Below are 22,134 nucleotides of genomic sequence, written 5' to 3'. Positions count from 1 at the left end.
GCTTATTGCTCAAGTTGTTTGGTTGGTTGTGGGTTCACATGCAAGATCAGAGGGTTGTAGGGAAGGTGCTGCTGAGAAAATTAATCTCTCAGGGACAAAGTAAAATGGATTTTAAGAAGGATGATGTTTCAGAAGATAGATGTAGGAAAATTTAGTGTGTTTTGATTAGGTCGTCAATGCTGCATACTTAAGCTGAAGATCAACTCTCATTAAGTTTAATTGGACATCTGTATTAGGTAGGTGTCTTTGAAAATCTTTCCCTTTATACATTCCTCTTTTTCTGCAATATTACCCACAGATATTCATCTGACTTCCAAATTGTAAAGCTTTTTTTTCTTTTTTCTTCACTAAGGGAGAAGTTAGATGAATGTTTTATTTATGGGATGAAGTAGATATTTGTCCTGTTCAGCTACTAAGAACATTTGTATAAATCACTTAATAAAATTAACATTACTGTTCTGATATTCTTATTGGGACTCAGTGTGTATTTTTAAATGGGAATGTTTTAAAAATGCAAATATCTCCCAACCAAGCATTCATACTTGCATCTTTCAAACACCTGTGAAATGACAGCTGGAAATGGAATGCATGTTTGGAAAATAGCAATGAAATTTAGAGTGAACAGTTGTTCTTATCTTCGGAGACTGACATTTTCTTCAGGAGATCTGTTGTGGCCTGGGACCACAGTCAATAAGAAGGTGGGTTTCTGCATCTTGTTTTACTGCTGTTTTCTCTGGCTTCTAGCTCACCTGTTTTGGCAGCATGGTGTAGTAATCAGGAGTCAGAGAATCACAGTTCTGTGAAAACCCCCCATGGCAAGGTTTCCAAGGAGTATCCATGGAGAGGAGAGCAGGGACATAACTAGCTTTGGGTGACACATGTCAGGGGCAGAGCTGTGCTTCAGGAGCTGGCAGGAAGGGCTCCATGGTGCCTGGTACACAATGGGGGTCACTGGTCAGTTGTCCCTTGGCTGAGTGGATAGGGGAAGGTTGGTGCCATGTGGGAACAACTGGGATGTGGTGACTGGTTGCCTCTGTTGCTTTTCTCCAGTCCACAGACCCTGCAGAGAGCATCTTGAGAAAGCCCTACCTGGCAGTGTGCCCTCTCTTGCTTCTGCATCTAGAAACAATTTATTTTTTTTTGGACCAAGTGTAAGCTGACATCAAAGATGTTTTCACTTCTCTCAAAGGTTATTATTTTAAAGGGCAAATAATGCCCAGAGCAGGATTTTACCATTCCCTCTGTATTTTTTTTTTTTCTGGTGACAAGCTGATTACTTCTGCTGGTTTATTTTCCTGTTTTTGCTTTTCCCCGAACTTCCAACTGCCATGAAAATTCCCAAGTGGTTTTTGCCCAAATGCATGCAGGTGAGCTTTTAAATGTGAATTTCTCAGTAGATAAATGAGGATCAGTTGCTATATTTAATTATGCAGTATTCTGTAATGTGTCTCCAACAAGCATTCATCTTATGGATAGTAATTATTCTTAGCATGCCCATCTGAGCAAGATTATGCTTTGGTAATTGGTTTTGAATCCTATATCCATTTTATTTTAAGCAGCACTCACTTTAATCCTTTCTATCAATGTTTGGGGATTGAAAGTGAGGTGAGCATGTGGCAGGAGCAAGGGAAGGATTTCTCTTTTTCTTTGTTAGGATGCTGCCAAGCTGACACGGTAGAAGTGGAGGGTGGTTGGTGGTGGTTGATGATGACAAGCAGGCTGCTGGCTTGTTTGTGCTCACACTGATACTCTGTGCATTGAAGATACCCTGGCAGCTTGTGCAGACCCTTCTGCTATTGCTGGTCCTGAAGCTGCAGTGAAAATGTGGGACACTTCTGTCTGGGGATGCAGGGCCACGCTGACGATACCACTGCTACTCACCTTCACTGGAAGTGTGATGATTTCTCTTTGTGGCTTATGTATAGACCAATGTCCTGGCAACCTTGGGCAGCAGGTGGTCAAATAGCTCTTTTTATGCTTTTGAAATCAAAGTTACGATTCTTCAGCTAAGTACCTGTATCAGACAGAGCTGAATGTAATCTAGGGAAATGGTTGTTTCGTGGCTTTATTTTCTTTCTCTATGCTTATTTGGTCTTGTTGGTCACACTGGCTATTTTGTTTATGCAAATAAGCTCAGATGATGCTTTCTGCAAAGATGAATTGGGTGTCTCCATGCACATCTCTTCATTTCTCTTCAGTGGGAAACTGAAGCAGAGGAGTTGACATGATGCTTTCATGATCCTAGTGTGTGTTTCCAAGCCAGAGGTAATAACTCTTAATACAGAAAAAAAAGAAAAAAGGAGGAAATGCTCATGGTTGGGTTTATGGCTGCTGACAAAACCACATGTGGAAGCTCTTTGTATTGCCCTGATGTTTTAATAGATCCCCTCAAACTCAGCATGGTGTAGCCCTTTGCCGTGGATTGTCTCACATATATCTGGTGCCTCCAGAGATCTCTGAAAGCCTGACTGGTAACCTGCTTATTCTTCCCCACTCTGCACAATCCATCTGCAGAGCTGTGTGGAAGAACAGGGAGCAGAGAGCCTTTCATTCTCACAAACTCCCTGCCCTCCAACCTTTGCAGCATTTATGTGGCACTAGACTTGAAGAGTTCTTGTACCAGGGAAACATGGCATCCTCTGATGGGTCATTCCCTCAAGCAAAGGCTATTGTGTTTACACAGCACAGGCTATAAACACAGCTCTTGGGAGAAACTGAAATCCCTGTTCAAAGGCTGGTTGCTAAAATCCTCAACTCTGCATGAAAAAACAGTCTGATATACCAGAATAACCCCTTAATTCTCTGGAAGAAGAAGAGCTGCTTGCTGAGTACCCACACCATTTACTACTTCCCTTTGCACTCTGCTCGTGTCTGCTACCAGGGATGCTAACTAGGATGTGTTCAGTCCAAGACAGGCGTACCCTGAACTAGTTTTGTCAAACCAGACAGATCCAAGTGACTAGTTCAAGTTCCCTAGTTCCATTTGGGGCTTCAGAGAAAATGGCAGCTGTCACATACTATTACAGATGAGTGTTAATTTTGAGTGGCATGATGCATCTAGCTTGTGGCGGGAAAAATAGTGTTGTGACAGTAAACTTTGCCATCTGTGAGAGGTTATTCTTACAAGGATTGATACTTCATTTGCAGGAAGGAATTTGTAATTGTTCTTCCTCATACATAAGGAACAACAATTTTCCTACAAAAGAAGTTAAAAGAGAGATTAAGAATTCATGTTCTCTGCCTGGGAGAGGGCAAGAAAGGTATTTGAGAACATGCATTTATCTGTCTGTCTACTGTAAGAAATTATGTCAGGAAACCAAACTTTCATCCTGGGATTCCTGCCTATCCCATTTTTGTGACTTGGCAAAAGTTGGATGGGTTTAGGGAGTTATTTCTCACTGAGGTCTGCTCTCCATCTAACTTAAAAGAACAAAGAACATCCTGCCATCCTTTTTATTCTTGTTTTTTCGGGGGCAAAACCAACTCCACAAGGCAGAAGATGAGTTTGGGATGTTGCTAACAGGCAGGGAGGTAACTTTATCGTGCAAGTCGATCTCCACTGAGGGCTGAATGTAGATGCTAGGATTAGGAATAATTACTAACATCCTGGGGAGGTAAGGATGGGCAAACCAGCATGCACTGCCTTGTCAAACCAGCATGTCATCAGCACTAGAGCCAGACAATCTTTCATTTTTATTATATTTGTGACATTTCTAATTTCCTTGGCATAATGCACTTAATCCATAATTATAAAACATGCAACTAGTCGTTGGCTTTGCTCTGTTCTTGTAACATGAGAGTGATTCTGTGTTTTTATTAATTTAACTTTCTATAAGCTAACAGATTGCCATAAAAAAAACCCTCAGAACTTCTCAACCAGCACAGCTAATAGCTATATTTCAGCAAAGGTCCCATGGTACATGTTGAACAATAACTAGCACTTCTGTGCCACTTGCAGTTTTTAATTGAATTTCTATCCCATGGATATCATGTCAGAGCCATTCATCTGCTCCAATAAGTCTTCTGATATTAAACAAGTTCTTCCAAGTTATTATTGTAGTACAAATACTGCTTGACGGTTGATTTGCATTGCATAGACACTGGTCTGGGGAAGGTAATGCAGTGCAGAAAATCTTAGCTTGTGTAGGCACAGAGCAATTATTTTTGCTGAAATTACCATACTGTACCTTTCCATTTCTTTTCATGTTGGAATGATAAGAGCTGCTCTTTCTGTCCTCCTTTGAGTGAGACACAGACACTGGAAAAAAATTTTACAGCTCTCTAGTCTGGAGCAAATCACTCCTTGTTTCTGAGATGGTGATCTTGCTTAGAGGCTCTGACTCTTGGGGCTGACTGCACTGGCAAGAACTTGGACCAGACTGTCATGTGGTGGGGTCTTAACAGCTCCAGAATAATGAACTCTGACACTGCTGAAACTGTGCTCTTGGGTTCGGTGTGGAAATGAGGGGATCCATGGTGTAGACTTTGCTGTCACCTTAACTCTGCCTTTTTCTTTAATTTTCTAACCTTATTCAAAAGGTGAAAAAAATCATTGAGTTTCGTGGAAAGAAAAAGTTTAAACTCAGTTTCCCTCTGCCAGATTCAGAGACTTATGTCTGACAGTGTGTTTATGATACTGAAGCACTACAGTCTATGATAACTCATTTTTGGGCTCTTCTTACTGAATGGTGTATTTGGCTGATGGCATAAACAGAAGCAGGGTGAAGTTTCTAACCAAACTAGGGAGAGGGTCTCCATCACTAGACTCTTCAGGAGGGAACGTCTGAACTGTGTTTGCTGGCCAGCAGTAAGAAAAAGCAGAGGGAATGTCTTCATTGCTGAAACAGAAGTGAAACAGACTGACAAAGCTCTCGATGGGAGTTTTCTCAGGAGTTGCAACAAGAAGTGCAAGCATGCCATACTAAGTATTAATTACATGGAGATTCCAATGTGCAAAATTAATGGTAATTTCCCAACACGATTTTCCTTTTCCTCTGTTTTCTATTGATTAGTGTACTAAAATCTATTTGGGAATTAATAATTCAGTCACCTGAGAAGTCACAGTGACTCCAAACATCTAAGCTTTGGAGTTGCAACGTCCCAGCTGAAGTTCAGCCTTAAGCCTGTCTGCCTCTTTGCTCGAGACTGAAGGGCATGCTTGCATGCACTTAGGAGGGTGTAGAGAATCACTCAAATAACTGGCCTGTTCTTGTTTTGATGTGCCAGTACATGATGGTTGTCAGTGTTTGCCCTTCAGCATGTTCACAAGAAGCTCTAAGGAGACTGCTCCTCTAGAGATTACTGGTGTGAGGCAGGTCTGTGTGGGGTGCAGGTTCTGTCAAGGCCCCCAAGCTGCCCATATTTGAAAAGAAGTTTCTTGGCTCGCCAGCCAGAGGTTTCAACTAGGAGGTGTTCTTTTTTTAAATTTTTTTTAACGCATCTTGGAGAATAAATTCTCTTAATGGTGTGCCTATTGTGATGACAAGGTCTTACCTGCACTGTGGCACAGGGACCAAAGGACAGCTGTGTACTGCTGGAAGGGCATAACTAGAATCTGTTTCATGCATGAGGAAGCATCTGCTTGAGGGTATCCTGGTGTCCAAAGGTGTAAGCCTTGCTGCAGGGACAGCATTTGCTGTATTTATTTACATCCTGCTTTCTGGATCTAACATCATTCTGGCATGTTCATGGGACAGCCCTGGGTTTAGTTGAATCCTTGTCTGGATTCAACCTGTTTTCAGTTCCCACTGAGCTATCCAGGAGGCATTTCAAAGCATGCAGCAAAATCCCATTTAGAGCCTGTCTAGAAACCTCGGTGTGAAAAGCCCTGCCTCTTTATCTTCCTTGTAAGGTTGCAACTATGATATTAGCTTGTGACAGCAATTATTGATGGTGTCATTAAGGATGAGATAGAATTCCTGGAAATGCATTTAATATTTTCCCCTTTTTTGCTGCGGGGACACTGATAAGTGGTGGCAGAATGAGATGTAAAAAAATAAAAAGAGACAGAGAGAAGGTGGGGGTTAAAGAAACCCATGTTTATGGTTTGCCCTCATCCATGAGGAAGGGAGAATAATTCATGAAAAACTTTGTGTACTAGAGCTATTAAAGTGCAATCTTTGCAAAATAATGACTTGTAGCAAAACCCCATCATTATTTATTTTCTCTATTTTCAGCATCAGTTGTGTAAAGTGTGGACAAAGAAATAACCCCTTCAGAAAGCACTCTCAATGTGCTGTTACAGTTGTCTTGAAAAGACAGCTGCTATTTCACCACAGTGCTTTGATTATTACAAACACATTGTTTTAAAGCTTAGCAGCTGTGTAATAGTACATGGTGCATATGTACACGATGTTATATCTCTTTCTGTGTTCCCTCTTTCTGTAATCACTGCACTTAAAGCTCTATATGAGCTTTATTGATCCATGATTGTAGCTCATTAACACAGACCTATTCTCTTGCATCTGAGTCAAGGACAAATAAATATTTGTGTCTAAAATGGACTCCAAGGGAAAGTTTTTTTTTTGCCTGTATGGACTGTGATTAATATAGGCATGCACTAGAGAGGTTGAAGAGGTTTTGGGAGAGGGAGGGAATGGGGGGAAATGAACTAGGGGAAGCTTGGTTAAAATCAGCAGATTTCCTGTAGTGGGAGATCCTCTCACTGGTTTCTATTTTCAACTGCCTAAGTGATGCAGGTTCACTGTGGTGCTTACTTAGAAGTGGATGATGCAGGATGTTCTGAGGAACATGCTGTACTCTACTGAGGCTTCCACTTTTGGATAGGATGAGTAGTTGCGTTTGGACATATAATAGCTGAGGACCTAATGTTAGAACATGAGTAACTGCAGCATACTCAAGGCAGTGGTGTGCACCCAGCAGGTTTCCTCACAGGGACCCTTTGAAGGGACAAAGGTGGGGGACGAAAATTCATGTGTACTGAGCCACTGCCTCTCATTACTGCCCTGATTCTTGGAATAAACTGCAGAGATTAACCATGTTTCCTACATGTTCTTAGGGTGTCCATGCACTGCTCACTGACCTATCAGCCATATCTAAAGGTTTATGCTAGAAATCATGGCAACATGTGAATCTCCCTCTTTTGTACCGTATTTCATTTTCTCCACAGTCCTCAGAGTAAAACCTGCAGAGGTGTGCACAGACAAGTCTGCAGAAGTGCCTCTGCACCAGGTGGTTGATCAGACCCCTGTTTACTGCAGAGGGTTTATAGTCAGAGCATTCCTATTCAGCCTGCAGGAAGATTCATTTCCAGAATGTTAAAGATGATGTTAAAACAAACCACGTGCCTTCTGGTAAGACAGCTAAAAGGGATAAGGAAATGGCCAATGATGAGTTGCCACTATTTCCTAATTAATCACAGGCTATTGCAATTTACCTGCTAAAAGATGGACAACCCTTTATGCTGACATTATCCGTGAGGGACTTAATGGTACCTTCCAGGAGTGTAATATCATGCTTCACTTTGTCATTGGCTTTTGAAGTATCAGGTTGAGTAGAATGAAGGGGAAAAAAAAAAAAAAAAAAAAAAAGCGCCATTTTTTTCCTGGTCTAAATAACATCACTGTAAGAACTTAAGTGCCACTGCTTTAAAACCTTCCAGGAGCTCTAATCTTGCTGGGTTATAGCACAGTTAAAGATACACTTTGCAATTTATTGAATTTGGGTTTAATTTATTTGTTTTTTTAGGTGTAGATCCATGGACTGTGCTGTCAGTAACATGAACAGTTGGTTGATGACTAGGCTGATACCCTGAGTTAGACTGGATCCCAGGTTCAAGTGGAAAGCATAGCTAAAGGCCCAAAATATACAGTCACAGACTTGAATGCTTGCACAGACAACTACATGGATGGACTCTGAGCTCTGTCATGACACAGGGCACAGGGACTCATGCAGCCCAATCCATCTGCCATGGACAGGAAAGTGTGGATCTCAGTTTACAGTTTGAAATTTCTTCCTCTGTGTGAACCTTTGGGGGAGGTACCATACTCCAACCCAGGTGGTTGGAGCAGCAGCAAAATATGTCCTCCTGTGTGAAAATCCTCATAGGAAGCCTGGGGCAAAGTAGGAACCCCGCAGGTCTCCTAAGATACCTTCCAATGCCTTTAGTACAACAGTACAATTATTTCTTCAGTGAACCTTGGAGTCTGCAGGTTGATTGTTTATATTTGAGCCTTTCTATGATTAAATCCAAAGACATAAAGTAAATCTGTGGTGTGTAATAGAAAAAGACTCAGATCATGGACAGCTTTCTCCTTTTATTTGCATTGATAATATGCATGGTACTTAGCCCTTCATAAAATTCATTTAGGTAAAAGTCAAGACTTTATGAATAAGAACCTTCTCAGCACACTTAGGAGTAAAGGCATATCCTTTATTTATCCTTGTGTTTTGGGTTATAAACAAAAGTATTCATCCTCTAACACCTAGAGGAAATATCTGCAATGTAGTACTGGAGCCAATTCTCAGTTTGAACAATTTTAAGTTGGATCTTTCTAACTATTTCTTGAGTCAACCTATCAAACTGAAGAGATGATTGGTCTCTTCCAGTGCTTCCTTTTCTGTCCTTTTGTCTCAGCCTCACATACCTTCCCTTGTGAGTTTGAAGGGGATGTGCATTCCTTGTGCTCCGTTTACTGTTCCTTCGTTAAAAAGATAATCACTCAGCTATCTCCTGGGGGACTTGCTGATGCTGATTGACTTTTCAAGCTGCTCCCACTTTATTGATCTTCTGTCTGAAAAGATTCCAACAGGTTTATTCTCCCAAAGGCAAAATCTTTTGTGTTAGATGAGCTTCTAAGGGCTGAGTGCAAAAGATGACAGGAAAAGGAGGCTTTTCTGGGCTGAAATTATGCCTGAACCAACATGATGGTTTGAAAGATATTAGGCAGGGAAGTTCTTAGGGCATTGGTAGCATGGGAGTGATCAGCTGTGTGCTTTCTGAGCTGTCCACAACTGGCAGATGTTTGATGGAGAAGAGGGGGACCCCTGCCCTTTGGATGACAGTAATTTATTAAACTTGATAAACTGCAAGCTCACCTTTTTGGAGAGTCTGTATTGATTCAAGCTTAGACCCCAGTGTCTGCATTTTAAAAATGCAGTAACTGGAGTCAAGGCTGTTAATCCTTGTGCTCAGGGAATGAATAAAACTCACACTCAAACAGTGCTTCTGTGAAATACTGACCTGCAGTGCAGCACTGAATTTAGGAGAGGTGTAATCCAGCTGCTGATCTGACTGTTGCACAAACCAAGAAACTGGGTGACAGCTGTCTTTCATTTCTGCACTTATATCCCTGTCCCTCTATTTCTCAACCAAAATTTTTCATTCTGGGGAACTAGGAACTAGGGAACTAGGAGAGAATATAGTGCCGTAATCTGAATATCTGGAAGAGAAAGAACCAGAGTCATTTGGGAGCATTCAGAACAACCCTGGTTTCTTGCCTGGGGAGGCAGTTGTATAACCAGGTCACCCTGCAAAGCAAGTGGTACAGCCTACAGAAGAGCATTGTCAGCTGTATAATCTGGCCTGGAAGCTCCTTCTGTCTGGTGAATTATGATGTCTCTGCTATGTGATGCTCAAAAATGTTATTTCAATAAGCTGGGAGGGTTTGCAGATCCTGTCATGGATATTTCAGTGGTAATTGGAATGGATTAAGCTTTGAAGGATTCAGGAATGTGCTGATTTTATGTTTTATATATTTACATATTTATTTCTTATATTGAAAGACAACTTGTGTCTGTTCTGGTGAGAATATGAACACCACATAATACCTGTTGAGAGCAATATTAGCCTGCAACTTGTGGTCTTTTATGGCTCCAAATTCTGTTCTCTTCTTTAGAAAACTAAATTTGCACTATTCTTTTTCTTGTATATGCAAGTTTAAACTTTGAAGGTTTTCAGAAATGCAGAATTCTCACAAATGCAAAATTGTGAAATGCTTGTAAAATGCATTACATCCTCTTGTTAATGTTGTTATTAGTCTTTACATTTATAGAAGCACACAGATATAGTGGGTCCTTACCTTTATTGTGTATATTTGTGTAAGTCTGCCAGTATTACTCACTCACTTGTATGTGATAGGGCCATATTGATTTTAACTTATTGGAGATCTGGTTTTGTCTTGTTAGTTCTGGAAGAGTAGCACATAGAGGTTCTCAGTCATGTTGTGACTGGAGGTAAGGATGTGTTCCTAAGTCTAGAAGGTTCCAGACTTAGTTCATTGCCAGTCCCCAGCTGTCTCAGGTGATTGCATCTCATGAGCTTCAGATTTTTTATTTTTGGGAACAGTAAGAGTCAGTTTTTCCCCAGGAAGCTAAGTTAATGTGAAACTGAGTGCTGAGGAGCCTTGCTGGAGGTCAGGCAGGATTCTGTGGTATTTATGCTCAGATTGTGTGGGTGTGCTGCTGGGGACAGTAACCTTTGTGGGTCACAAGTAGGGGTAGACATAAGGCTTGTGGGAGAGGGGTCAGCTGAGGTAGGGACTGGAAGGAGCTGCAGGCTGACGGTAAAATTTGGTTTGGGAATTGTCTGCAATTTTTAATATCTGTGTCTAAGGAACTGGACTAAACTATCTTTATCACTGCCCTCTTTTTTTAATTACATCAGTTCTGCAAAGATTTGCTGATGGTTTGAAAAAATCGACATGCCTTGTGTGATTTTAAAGATGACTCAGGTCTGTCTGAATGTCCCCACAGTACTGCCTACCACTGATGCCAAAACAGGCAAGACAGTGTCAGAAGCAAGTTTCAGGTAAATCACCTTCCCAGGGAGCATGAGTGGACAAATGTGTGTATCCCCAGCTGGGAAACAGAGATTTGAGTCACCTGTCCCCCTCTTTTAGAAGGGTATGGTGAGCTCCTGTCAGGGCAGTTTGTATATCTCAGAGCGTGTTTATTCTCTTAGTGGTTGGAAGGAATTCTTTGTCATCCACATCTACCACAAAAATATAGAGTTGAGGGAGGGGACAGTTCCATAATCTCCCCTTGACATTTTGTTCAAGATACATTTAAGAGACGTTCTGGTTTAAATATGCACAGAATAGCATAGATGTTAAATGGAACTTCTAGAACTGCTTCACAAAATCCTACATTCAAAGCACTTCCTTCTGCTATAAAATAATGCAAATTAAAATGATTAGCTACTTCAGAGAATTGTTAGAGAAGCATTTTTAGCTATAGTAATAAAAGTAGGAAAGGGCCTGGGAAGGACCTTGTTTCTAATTAATTATCTAATTAATATCTGATTAATTAATGAGGCTTTGTCATCAAAGCTGTCTTTTATCTTTGAGGCTATTAAAGTGTCCTCTAGACCAAATTTCTTGAATATGTGTTGATAAGGCCATCTTTGCTGAGTCAGTCAAGTGCTTGGAATCAAATCAATATGCTGCCTTATCAGGGATGCATAAAACACCTCTTTGGAAAATTAGAATACATCAGAATCAAGAACACGATAAATATGTCAGATCTTTTAGACAGTACGAATGGAAAATGAGTAATGATGAAGTGCAGTTCTTCAGAGCTATAAAGAAGTAATGCTTTTACATAGACTTTACAGTAGTGAAATGGCCAGAGCAGGAGAAGTAGAGGCCCTTGGAAAGACAAAATCTCTAAGGTCCAGGTTGCCCCTGACTCAAGGTGGCTGAGATGTGTCTGCATCTCATCTGCTGAGCTTCTGTGAGGTACCATTTCTACCAGCAGGTATCTATTCTGTCAGCTTTGCCTGGCCACAGAAGGATTGCCAGTTCATCAGTGCTGTAACGGGACAAGCATGCCATGAAGGGAAGGGCTTATCCCAGCTTTTGAGGAGAAGCCATTTCACATTTTATCAGGTCTCTGTTTATATTCTTTATGCTGCCAGCAACTGTTGGGAAATCCATATCATACTTCTCTGCTTATCTCTGCTCTCTTCATTTTGTAATGCGATAAATTGTGTAAGTCACAGTGGAGTCCTGATACCATTTGGCACCTGCTTCTAGTAGTAATTCTCATACATGTCCAGAATAATAACATTTAAAATGTAGAGCACTAGAACATTATAATAAATCATGAACTTTCGATCTCAGTCAGGATGGCTGAGGTCCTTCCCCTTCATTTGTACTGTCAGCTCAGTGCATGCAATTTTCTAACCCATTTATGGTGAGATACACCTTGCTTTGTGCTAGTTGTGTGTTGGTTGCTCTGGTCTCTTTTAGCTCTGAAGGGTGGAAGGCATCTTAAGAGAGAAATATATCCTTGTCTATTTTAGGGTGAATAAAGCATCCTCTTAAGTTTCCAGTTTTTGTCTATAGGTACAAAAAAAATATGTGGACAGGCTTGCCAGCTAGAGCTACCTGTTTGTAGGTGGCTAAATTTAAGATGAAGTAAATGGCCATGGTAGAGAGAAGATGGAATCTTACAAATGGAGGAGTAGAGTTATTTCAGTTTCACTGTAGGAGGCACCAACCTTTGTTGCTTTTGTGCCTGCTTATTGTGGGCTATTCAGCAGCAGAGTATAAAGCAAAGCTTAGTAATCACTACACATGCAGCCTGCTTGCTCTGACCAGGTTCCCTGGTTCTCTGAAAAGATTCTCTGCTACAGGATTTTATATAGTACAGGCTCTAGCCTGCCATCAGGTGTTAGGATCCATCAGTTTGGCTGGGTTGATTTCGGCTTCAGAGCAGAGTTTGCCATTCTTTGGTAGAAGCAAAATGTTGAGACGGCTTCAGAGTTTCATTTAGCCAAATCTGTGTCCCACAGTGGGTATAGGGCCTTTCTCTAAATGTCCTAGAACAGAGAACGACACTCTGGTGCTCAAGGTGGTTTTTTTTTTTGTTGGTATGATTCTTAGTTTTACTTTGCCAGCATTCCTTGCTTTTTCTGCCATTCTACCCATTTCCTGCAATCCCCTTGCCCTCTCTCTTCATGTCTCAAAAGAAGGTTTTGCTTCTTCAGGTGGTTCTACAGAATATTTTAGACCTGAAACTTCTGCTTTTCCACAGAAATGGTGTTTCTGAAGGTAGGGGTGCAGAAAAGAACAGGGATTGGGGAAGCACTGCCTGTTATCTGATGGTGAATGCTATTTAGGCACCCTGTGATATGTTCTGGGTGGTCAGTGATTGCTGGGGATATCTAAAGCATCACTGTGTTCCTACAGAACAAGTGTAAGCACCATGCAAACATATGGCTTTCAAGTTAGCCCCCACCATCCCTGTAGGTTTAATACACACAAACTGCATTTCCATAGACTGTTCATGCCTGTCTTAGTAGTCATCTCTGCCAGGAAATGACCGGTGTGAACAGCCCCTCCTGCCCTCTGTGATGGTGATCAAATGAAATGCTGATGAGCAATCAGCCACTAGAAATGTGACTGATATTTGCAACTCCTGTGTTTTACTTGCCATAAATCCAGAGGTGGAATATTCTGTATCCTTTTGTTAAACCTCTGAGACATCCAGTGTCCTCCCAAAGGCTCATATGGAATAAACAAAAGAGGAATCTTTCCTGTAAAAAAAACTAAAGAGAATATGAAAAAAAGAAATAAAAAAGAGGAAGCCGGTGTTCCTAGTTGTCTCTTCTCACCTTCATTTTGAACTGCAAATCACAATGACTGTGCATCACTGCAGCTCATTTTTCCTTGCCACCTCCACTCTATGTTGCAGATGGAAATTTATCAACAAAGGTCATCTTCAAGTCTTTCGGATGTTTAGTGATGGGAATCACCATTAATCAGAAAAGAAAGGGGATGGAGGAAGGGTGCTGGGATCATAATAGTATTTGAGGTGGATAGTCTGCTGTTTACATTACATGCAAACTAAAAGGAAAAAAAAAAGATTTTTTTTCAAGATACATTACCGAAACTATGATCTGCTTGAACTTCTTTTTCCCCAGTGGGATCTCTGGTTTTAGATACTTTTGAAACCTTATGGAACTGAAGGTCCACTAGAACTGATGGGTTATGGTTCCAGAAGTATTGAGAATATACACCCTTGTGTATGATGGCAGAAAGTGGTTTTATTTAGATTGTGTTAAATACTCTGGATCTGTGCTGATATACTTGGATAGCTGGGTTTTTTTGCAGGAAGATCTTCCTGTTAAAGATTGGTCCCTGAGGCATCCATGACAAAAGATGTAATTGGACTAGTAAAACTAGTTGTAGAATGATCAGAGGCATGAATAGCTTGTACAAGGAGTGTCTGAATAAACAGGGAGTCTTGAGACTGGGAAAAAAAAAGATCTGTGGAGAATATGAGAATAATCAGTGAAATCACAAATGGCAGCATGGGGCTCCATGGTTTGTACTTGTTAAGTGGGAGAAGTTAAACCGAAAGGGAGCCTCTCTTCATACAGCACAGAGCTGTGGTGTTTACTACCTTGTGATAGCAAAGTTGCCAGAAGCATCCCTGTGGGATTAGACAGATTTATGAAACTAAAAGCCCACTGATGGCTCTGGCATGCAAAGACATCATCTTCAATTTAGGAAGTCTGCGATATTGCTGTAGGCTGGGACATTACAGCAGGAAGCAGCACCACGTGCTTGCTTGATTTCTATTCATTTCCCCAGACTTTCATTGTGGCCTTCAGTTTCCTTTAGTAGGATGGAGACAAAGGGAGGCAGTTCTTTCTGCTTGCAATTGTAAAATACTCTGGTTTTACATTTATTGCAGTCACTAAACTCATGGTTGGGTAAAAACAAGCTCTCAGCAAATGTTTTGCTCTCTTAACTGGCTGATTCAGACTACACATACAGGAACTTCCTTGGTTACTGAGTAGGTTTACCTCTACTGGGCTTCTGTGGATACTTCAGTTGTAAAATGTCCACATCCAGACTTATGTCAGCTCCAGACAGGGAAGGACTAAGAATTAGATTTTGTTTGTTACCTCCATTGATGTAATTTTTGATGCTATCAGGTAAGAGTACCAGTGGTGTCCTGACTGTGAGGTTAAAAGGTCCTTTGCCACAATCCAGTTTTTTTTTTTTTGTCATTTGTTTTGTTTGGGCTTTTTTTTTATTTATGGGATGTTTGCTTGTGTTTTTGTTGTGTGTGGGTTTTTGTTTGTTTTGTTTTGAATTTTATTTTGTTCTGTCAGCAAAAGTATCTGTGTGTGTGACCAGGTCAACCAGACAGCCTTGCAGTGGTAATAGTGGAACTTCCTGGCCACTGCCTCAATGGGATTTGACTCAGGAGAGGTCTTTTCTCAGTGTGTTGTAGCTTCAGAAGGGCCTTTATCTCAGTGAGGGTAATTTGAGGGGAGGAAGGGGAAGGGAAAGAAGGAAACACAAGTGATGGAAGACTGGCTGCCTGAGTTCCTGTGCTGTGCAGTTGAGTTCTTTGTACTGTATTACTATGTGAGCTGTGTTTGAATGTTTTCCTGCAGCTGGATGTTCAGAGTGTTGTGCCTCCTCTCATGTTTCATGGGATTTACTTCTATGCTGCAGCTTTTCTCAGAGCCCTCATAATTGCTCTCCCTTTTGCTGGCTCTTGATTTTCATGAAACTTGTAGAAACTTTGTTTCTCTTGGGTTTTTGTTTTTCTGCCAAACTGGGAGAAAATTGGCCAATGAGTAAAAGCAAGAAGTTGTTTGTGGGGGTATGGAGAGACAAGCATGCTGCAGACAGGCAGTTTGCAGGCCCGTGAGAAGTGAAGCAAGTATTAATCTGGCACGTTCCTGTTGCTCTCTGAAGTGCACAGAGAGTTGGGATGTTCTTCCGCTCATTTAAGCAGAGCTGTTGCTCCACACAATTTTCAGTGTGAGGCTGCAGGTATGTGTAGTGGGACTCTGGGCTGGAGATGAATGCATCAGCTTTAGAAGAAGCTTAGAAAATAGCTGAAAACCTAAAATCAAAAGCATGATGGCTTCTTCTCCACACAGAGAGAGAGTCACAGCACAGAGGAGAAAACCCTCTGACAGGAGGGTTGGTGGAAGAGACTGACTTTTTCATCCCAGTCATTCAGTGCCAGCATTTGCAGCTCATTTTCTCCTGAAAGACTTACATGTTTTCTAGCCTTTCTCCATAGCTGAATAGCTGAGACTTCAAACAAACAAACCTGCCTTTCTCTGTCTGACAGAGCCCTGAGATGGAAAGTGTCACAGAGGAGAACTCTGAAAGCTATTGGCATGGCATTCTTTTGCCTCTCCACACCTCTGCTTCATATCTCTGTGCCTGAGCAAGTCTTATCACAGTATGAAGTCTGTTGGCTCAGGCTGGTTTGTTGGTTTCACAGAGAAGCTCAGGCTCAGATTTAGAGGAGCAAGATGGATTTTGTTAGCTTGTGGTGCTCTGATTTATGACAGGTTTTGTATAGAGAAGCTTCTTCACCTGGGTGTATCCCTTGCACCTTGCTCTGCCAGACTGGAGGATGTTGCAGCGATGGTTTAAACACATCATGGCCTGTCACAAGAGGGCAATGGAATCAAGCAGATGGGGTTTTCCCCCCCACTGTTTAAAACAGAATATAATTGTGGGAGAATTTTCAGTATCCCAGTAAAGCACTATATTATAAACCTTGATTTTCCAAATAGAATATGCAGAATTTGGTGAGGAGCAAAAGTCTGATGCAGCCTAGACCCTCAGAGTCATCATCAGAAACATAGCCAAAGCCTTATTATTACAGAGACATGGGAGAAAACACATGGACTGAGTTAACACAGGATTGTTATATATGACCAGAGTCCATTCCACATCACAGAATCAATTAGGTTGGAGCAGACCTTTGAGATCATCGAGTCCAACCTATGACCCAACACCGCCTTGCCAACCACACCATGACACTGAGTGCCATGTCCAGTCTCTTTTAGAATACCTCCAGGGATGCTGACTCCACCATCCCCTTAGGCAGTCTGTTCCAATGTATAATCAGCCTGTGAAGAAATTCCTTCTAGTGTCCAACCTGAACTTTCCATGACCCAGCTTGAGGCCATGTCCTCTTGTCCTGTCACTTGGGAAGGAGGCTGATCCCCAGCTCACTACACCTTCCTCTCAGGCAGCTGTAGAGAGTGATGAGGTCTCCCCTGGGCCTCCTTTTCTCCAGGCTAAACTCCCTCAGCCATTCCTCCCAGGACTTGTGCTCCAGACCCTTCCCCAGCTCTGTTTTCCTTCTCTGAACTCACTCCAGCACCTCAATAGTCATTGAGGGAGAGACCCAGAAGAGAACACAGCACTCGAGGTGTGGCCTCACCAGTGCTGAGTCCAGGGGAAGAATCACTGTAACATTCCTAGTCCTGTGTTTTAAGAGTTTCTGTGCTACCAGCAGTGTACTGAGGTGCAGTTTGTGAAAGCATTGTTAAAAACACTTTTATGTATAAATGTGTGTGTGGTTAGAAGCAATATGCAAATATCAGCTTGAGACTGAAGGCAGTAACAACCTTCCAAGATGATGAGATTCCAGGGATAGCTGGAATGGAGCAACCCAGAGGAGAACGAGGTAAGCAGGATCAGTTTGCCATTAAAGGCCCCAAAAAGTTAAGGCAGGTGTTTGGGGTGTGACTCATGGAAACCACCTTTTATATCGCTGAGTCTTTTCTCATTTTGATATGACTACAACATTTCTTTCCCTCCACTACTTTAGTAATGTGCTTGGAAGGGGACCATATTGTGACCAGAGGACTGGGGGAGAATTTGGTATCCAGTCTGCTTATAGTGTCAAATGACTGTAAGGATGTATGGGCTAGTTAGTTTGGAATTAGAAGTAATTAGTAAAAGAGAAGGGGTCAAGTTAAGATTTAAAGCTGACTCAAAAATTTTCTGTTCCACCTGTGGGTCACATCTCTTTAAATGTTCAGGCTTGGGTAGCTAAAATTAGCAGTGATCTTTTCTTTTCTTTTTTTTTTAATGCTTGTTTTCTAATTAGGCAATTTGGTGGTAGAGCTGAGCCCTCCACTAGATGATTGCAGAAGCTGAAATGGCTAATTGTAGATGCTTGCTTTTGAAAAAATGAATCATTACTTATGCAAGCTTTCAGCTTCTTCATCTCTAGAACAGAGATAGTATTTCCCAGTATGGCTTTTGGGACTTTGTTAGTTTGAATGGATTAGCACGAGACAAAGCTTTAGATTTTTTAGCCAGAAAAAGTGCCAGGGAAATACAGTATATTATTGTGATATCCTTTGAGATGTTTCTGTGAAGCCAGTGCTGACTGTCATGGTAATAAAGAAAGCCTCAGAGAAGCTAACGAAATAATGATCCTACTTCCTTTCTAGCTATCCTTTGAAAGGGCAAATGCAATGAGTGATAATGGTTTAATGAGCAAGAGTCATTAGGGCATCCAGCCTGCATCTTTAGAAGTGTGAAAGCATTTTGGGAGATCTTAAAATTACTCAGAGAACAAACGCAAAGTAGCTCTGTCAGAATATTAAAGTGTTATTTGTATTCTCTTTTAATGCTGGTTGAAACCAGTGATCTCTTTCACTGCCTGGTGGCTGGTACATGTGTAGTCACAAAAATGGCTTGTTCATAGCTGCAGTGCTGTTGGAAGGGTAATATCAAGGAAGTGCCTCTGCTTGCCCCCTGTCTGTTATCCTCTGCTTAGAGCTTAGTGTTACCTGAGGATTCCTGACCTGTTGAATTTGCATTTATAGGAGGCTTCATGTACTGGAATTAATTGTCCTTGATTATTCAGTTTCATTAGTAAAGCTGCTTCAGTTTCAAGATTGGCTGGAGAGGGAAGGCTGCTAATATTTTTTTTTTGTTTGTTTATTTGTTTGATATTGATATGTAGTGAGACAAGAGCTTCAGATACTTTGGGTGGGAAAATGTTATGAAAATACAGTTCATTATTGCCATATTCTTTGAGGTATCTGGGTGAAGCCCAGTGGGTGATCCTACTATGCATCAGTACAGAAGAGTGGTGAGGACATTAGCTCTGTGTTTGTATTAAAGTGTTAACCAAAACACAAGGCAGTTGTTTGAGACTTGAAACACCCTGGCTGGTGACTGTTCAAAGCAGAAAGGCTAGTTCAACCCATTTAAGGAAAGAAAGACTTTACAAAGTATTTAGGAATTGTCCTTGAAGGATGCACTGAAGCAAGCTTTTGACTTCATGATTCCTACCACTTGTAAGCCTGAAACCATCTGGCTGGTTTTATTTATGGCTTGGCCCTTTTGGTGTCACTCTGGACTCCAGCAGCAGCAAGGAAAGCAGCAGAGTTGGGTGCAGGCTCTGGCATTGCTCAGTTTCTCCAGCCACGTGAGTTGCCCTGTTCATTGTGATGCCAGAAAGGGTTTGGGCCATTTCTCTGCCAGACAGAAAAGAGCAGAGGATTGGTCTCAAACCAAACCAAATTCTAGAGGCTTGTTGAACTTAGGAAAACAAACTACTGGGGCTCAGTACTGGGAAAGGCACTGAATTGCTGCATGTTCTCTGATCATCTCTCCAGTAAAAAGTGTGTTTAGAGAGGAGGGCAAGGGCCATGGATTCTCATCCTAATAAGATTTTAGATATGTCCAGGTAGGCTTTTTATGAGGACCTTTCTTTGTCCATCTGCTGAGAGTTGTGTTTGCTCATCCCTATGACAGAAGCTGAGTTGGGATGGGAGCCAGGCACTCCCCACTGCTTGCAGATGTGAGGGGGCTTTCAGGCAGGGTCTGATACCCCTCCCTCCTAAAGCCAGCTGGTGCTGAACGCCCTTCAGGTCTGGGATCCTGTACAATGTAGCTGTTGGGTTGTTCTGGTAGGAAAAATCTTGTTTGTTAGGAAAGCAAAGTATGAAAACAGTAGAGAAACAAGCAGGGCAGTGAGGTTTCAAACATGCCCACAATTGAGGAGGAGGACACTACAGAAAACCCTCTGTGACGAAGCAGCCCTTTTCCCCAGTCACGAATGGGTAATACCACCCCCAGATCATCTGCTCCTCTGGGTGGGATTTGTTAGTGTAGGGGCCTGAATCTGTCTCCGTAACTCAGAAAAATTAAATGCCTGGCACAAAGTAGGATGGGGGTGACTGAGGACTCAAGATGCCAGTTTAGGCACATTTTTATCTAGACATGAGTTCAGCTGTTACAATTCTGAGCCACATTTGGATCCCCATCTTTAAGTCAAAAATCAACCTACCTAAATAAAACTGTTGTTGTTGTGTTTAATTTGGATTCTTATGTTGGATTTGTCTGAAAAGAGAATTTGTACTAAGGTGCTGCTATCAGAGTCCTCTTACATGTAAATATCATTTGCAATCCCACACTGGCACATGAAGGCAGAGTCTGCCCCCAAAGTCCATCTGCATGGGAGCACCACATCTCCCAGATGCATATAATCAATGAATGCAGACAGACACTGCCCCAAAGGACTCAAGTACTCCTCCCTTTTCTGCTGGCCACCCTGAATGAAACATAAAATTTTGTGTTTTAAGCATAATAATGCTCAAACTGTAATTTGGAACATCTGTTCACACAGTCATTCCCTTCCCCTGAGCTCTAACAACAACATAAACTCTTTTTGTCTCCTCTTTTCTCCAGGTCAACAGACTATGGCACTACCTATGAAAAGCTAAATGACAAAGTAGGCCTGAAGACTGTGCTGAGCTACCTATATGTCAGTCCCACTAACAAGAGGAAGGTAAGGGAGAGACATTGCACTGGTAGCTATAGAAACAAAATTACAGCATTCTGAGAGGAATTATGATCCTAAAGTGAAATCTGTTGGTAATTCACAAGAGCTTGAATTTGCTGTCTAAGTTGCACTGGTGCAATTCCATGAAATCCCACAGAACTGACCTTGCTTTACTTGTGACGGCAGTGAAGTGCTTAATTCCCTTCTGAATTTGCTAGAGAAGTAAAAAGGTTGCTTTTATTTGCTTCTGACTGTTAAAACTTTAAAGAACTCACACAAATATTTCTGGGTTTCTTGCTTACACTGGCTTTGGCTATTACACATCTCCCTGCCTTCCGTCTCATTATTATTAGAAATACTGAGTAAAAGGCATTTATTTCTGCATTTGACTCTTTTTTCCTCACATTTGGAGGTAAAGATGTAAATGACATTTTCTTTGGTTGCATCATGTAAGGGGGCTGAGAGCAGAATATGCCTGTGAGAGTGGGTGGAAGACCTACAATTTGATTTGGTTGTGTAGGAGAAAAGATGAGGTCACAGCTTTCCAACCCCCTGCTCACTCTTCCCACGTGATGCAATTAGGGCTGCAGCTGGCTCACACAAGCACAGCCCAGGAACTGCTACTCAGAGCCTTTTTGGTTTAAAATTATTGCCTGTGTTGATTCAGGGGAGGTAGTGGGACAAAGATGCTTTCAGCTACCCACAGAAATCAGTGTGGGAGGGCTGCAGCACGAAGCTAATTGCTGACAGTGAAGTTCTATTTGGACAGTGTAGAGGCCCAGTGCAAAATATTTCACTTGATCACTTCCAAACTGTCCATATCCTGTCTACATCAAAAGATTTCCAAACTAGTAACTTGCTACTAGTGCTGTTCTTATTATGACTGTTGTGCTTTCTGTCACTGGTCAGTCTATAGATGTTTTGGGGCTGATGTTTATTTCAGGGTATGCAACCATAAGGCAGACAAAGCTCTGGTTACTAAGTGTGTTTGGATGTACAGGGAAGAGGAAGAATGCAGTGACCAGAGTTCAGCTTATGTTTTTCCTGTTGCAGGAGCTGAACTATTGTGACAACTACTTTGACTTTTTTATTTATTTTTTTTTCTGAGCAAAACAGATGAAGATGTCTTGCAGTGAGTTTTCCTGGCCTTCACAACCATCCTATATCCAATATGTGGGGGGCACCAAAGAGTTAATTCTTCTTCATTCTGTTTCCAAAGCAACTCTGCCCACCCAAAAGCACAGGCAATATGCTCAGTTACAAATCCTACGTCACTGGTGTAAAGACTCCCTCACAAATCAGAGTACGAGGATATATTATTATCTTCTAGCAATTTCTCAGGCTACTGAGCTTTACAGATTAGCAGTCTTCTTTTTTTTCTTTTTTTTTTTTTAATTAAAACCACCTACATTTCATCATATAGTGGCATATAGGCCTATCTTTATTTGCTGTTTACTTATTTGAGATTAGAAATTTAAAAGAATTTTTTTTTGTTTTCCCATCTAAAGGAAATGATTTCTGGACTTATCTGTGCCCTTCTCATCCCTTCTGAAAAATCTTATGAAATGTAGAGATAAGCTGTAAGGAAAATTC

General features: G+C 41.5%; 1 protein-coding gene across 2 annotated transcripts in view; it reads left to right on the top strand.

Annotated features, from left to right (window-relative positions):
- The window catches only part of SORCS3 (sortilin related VPS10 domain containing receptor 3), a 273,052-nt gene that overhangs the window by 110,946 nt on the left and 139,972 nt on the right, over window positions 1-22,134 (top strand). For both annotated transcript variants that reach the window (XM_086899396.1, XM_086899397.1), the window contains one exon: window positions 20,448-20,547. In XM_086899396.1, coding sequence (XP_086755522.1) covers window positions 20,448-20,547 — 100 coding nt within the window. The remainder of the gene's footprint in view (window positions 1-20,447; window positions 20,548-22,134) is intronic.

The sequence above is a fragment of the Cyanistes caeruleus genome, chromosome 8 (genome assembly GCF_971803275.1).
Source record: "Cyanistes caeruleus chromosome 8, bCyaCae1.hap1.1, whole genome shotgun sequence".
Classification (NCBI taxonomy): Eukaryota; Metazoa; Chordata; class Aves; order Passeriformes; family Paridae; genus Cyanistes; species Cyanistes caeruleus.
This window is presented reverse-complemented; position numbering and strand designations above follow the sequence as displayed.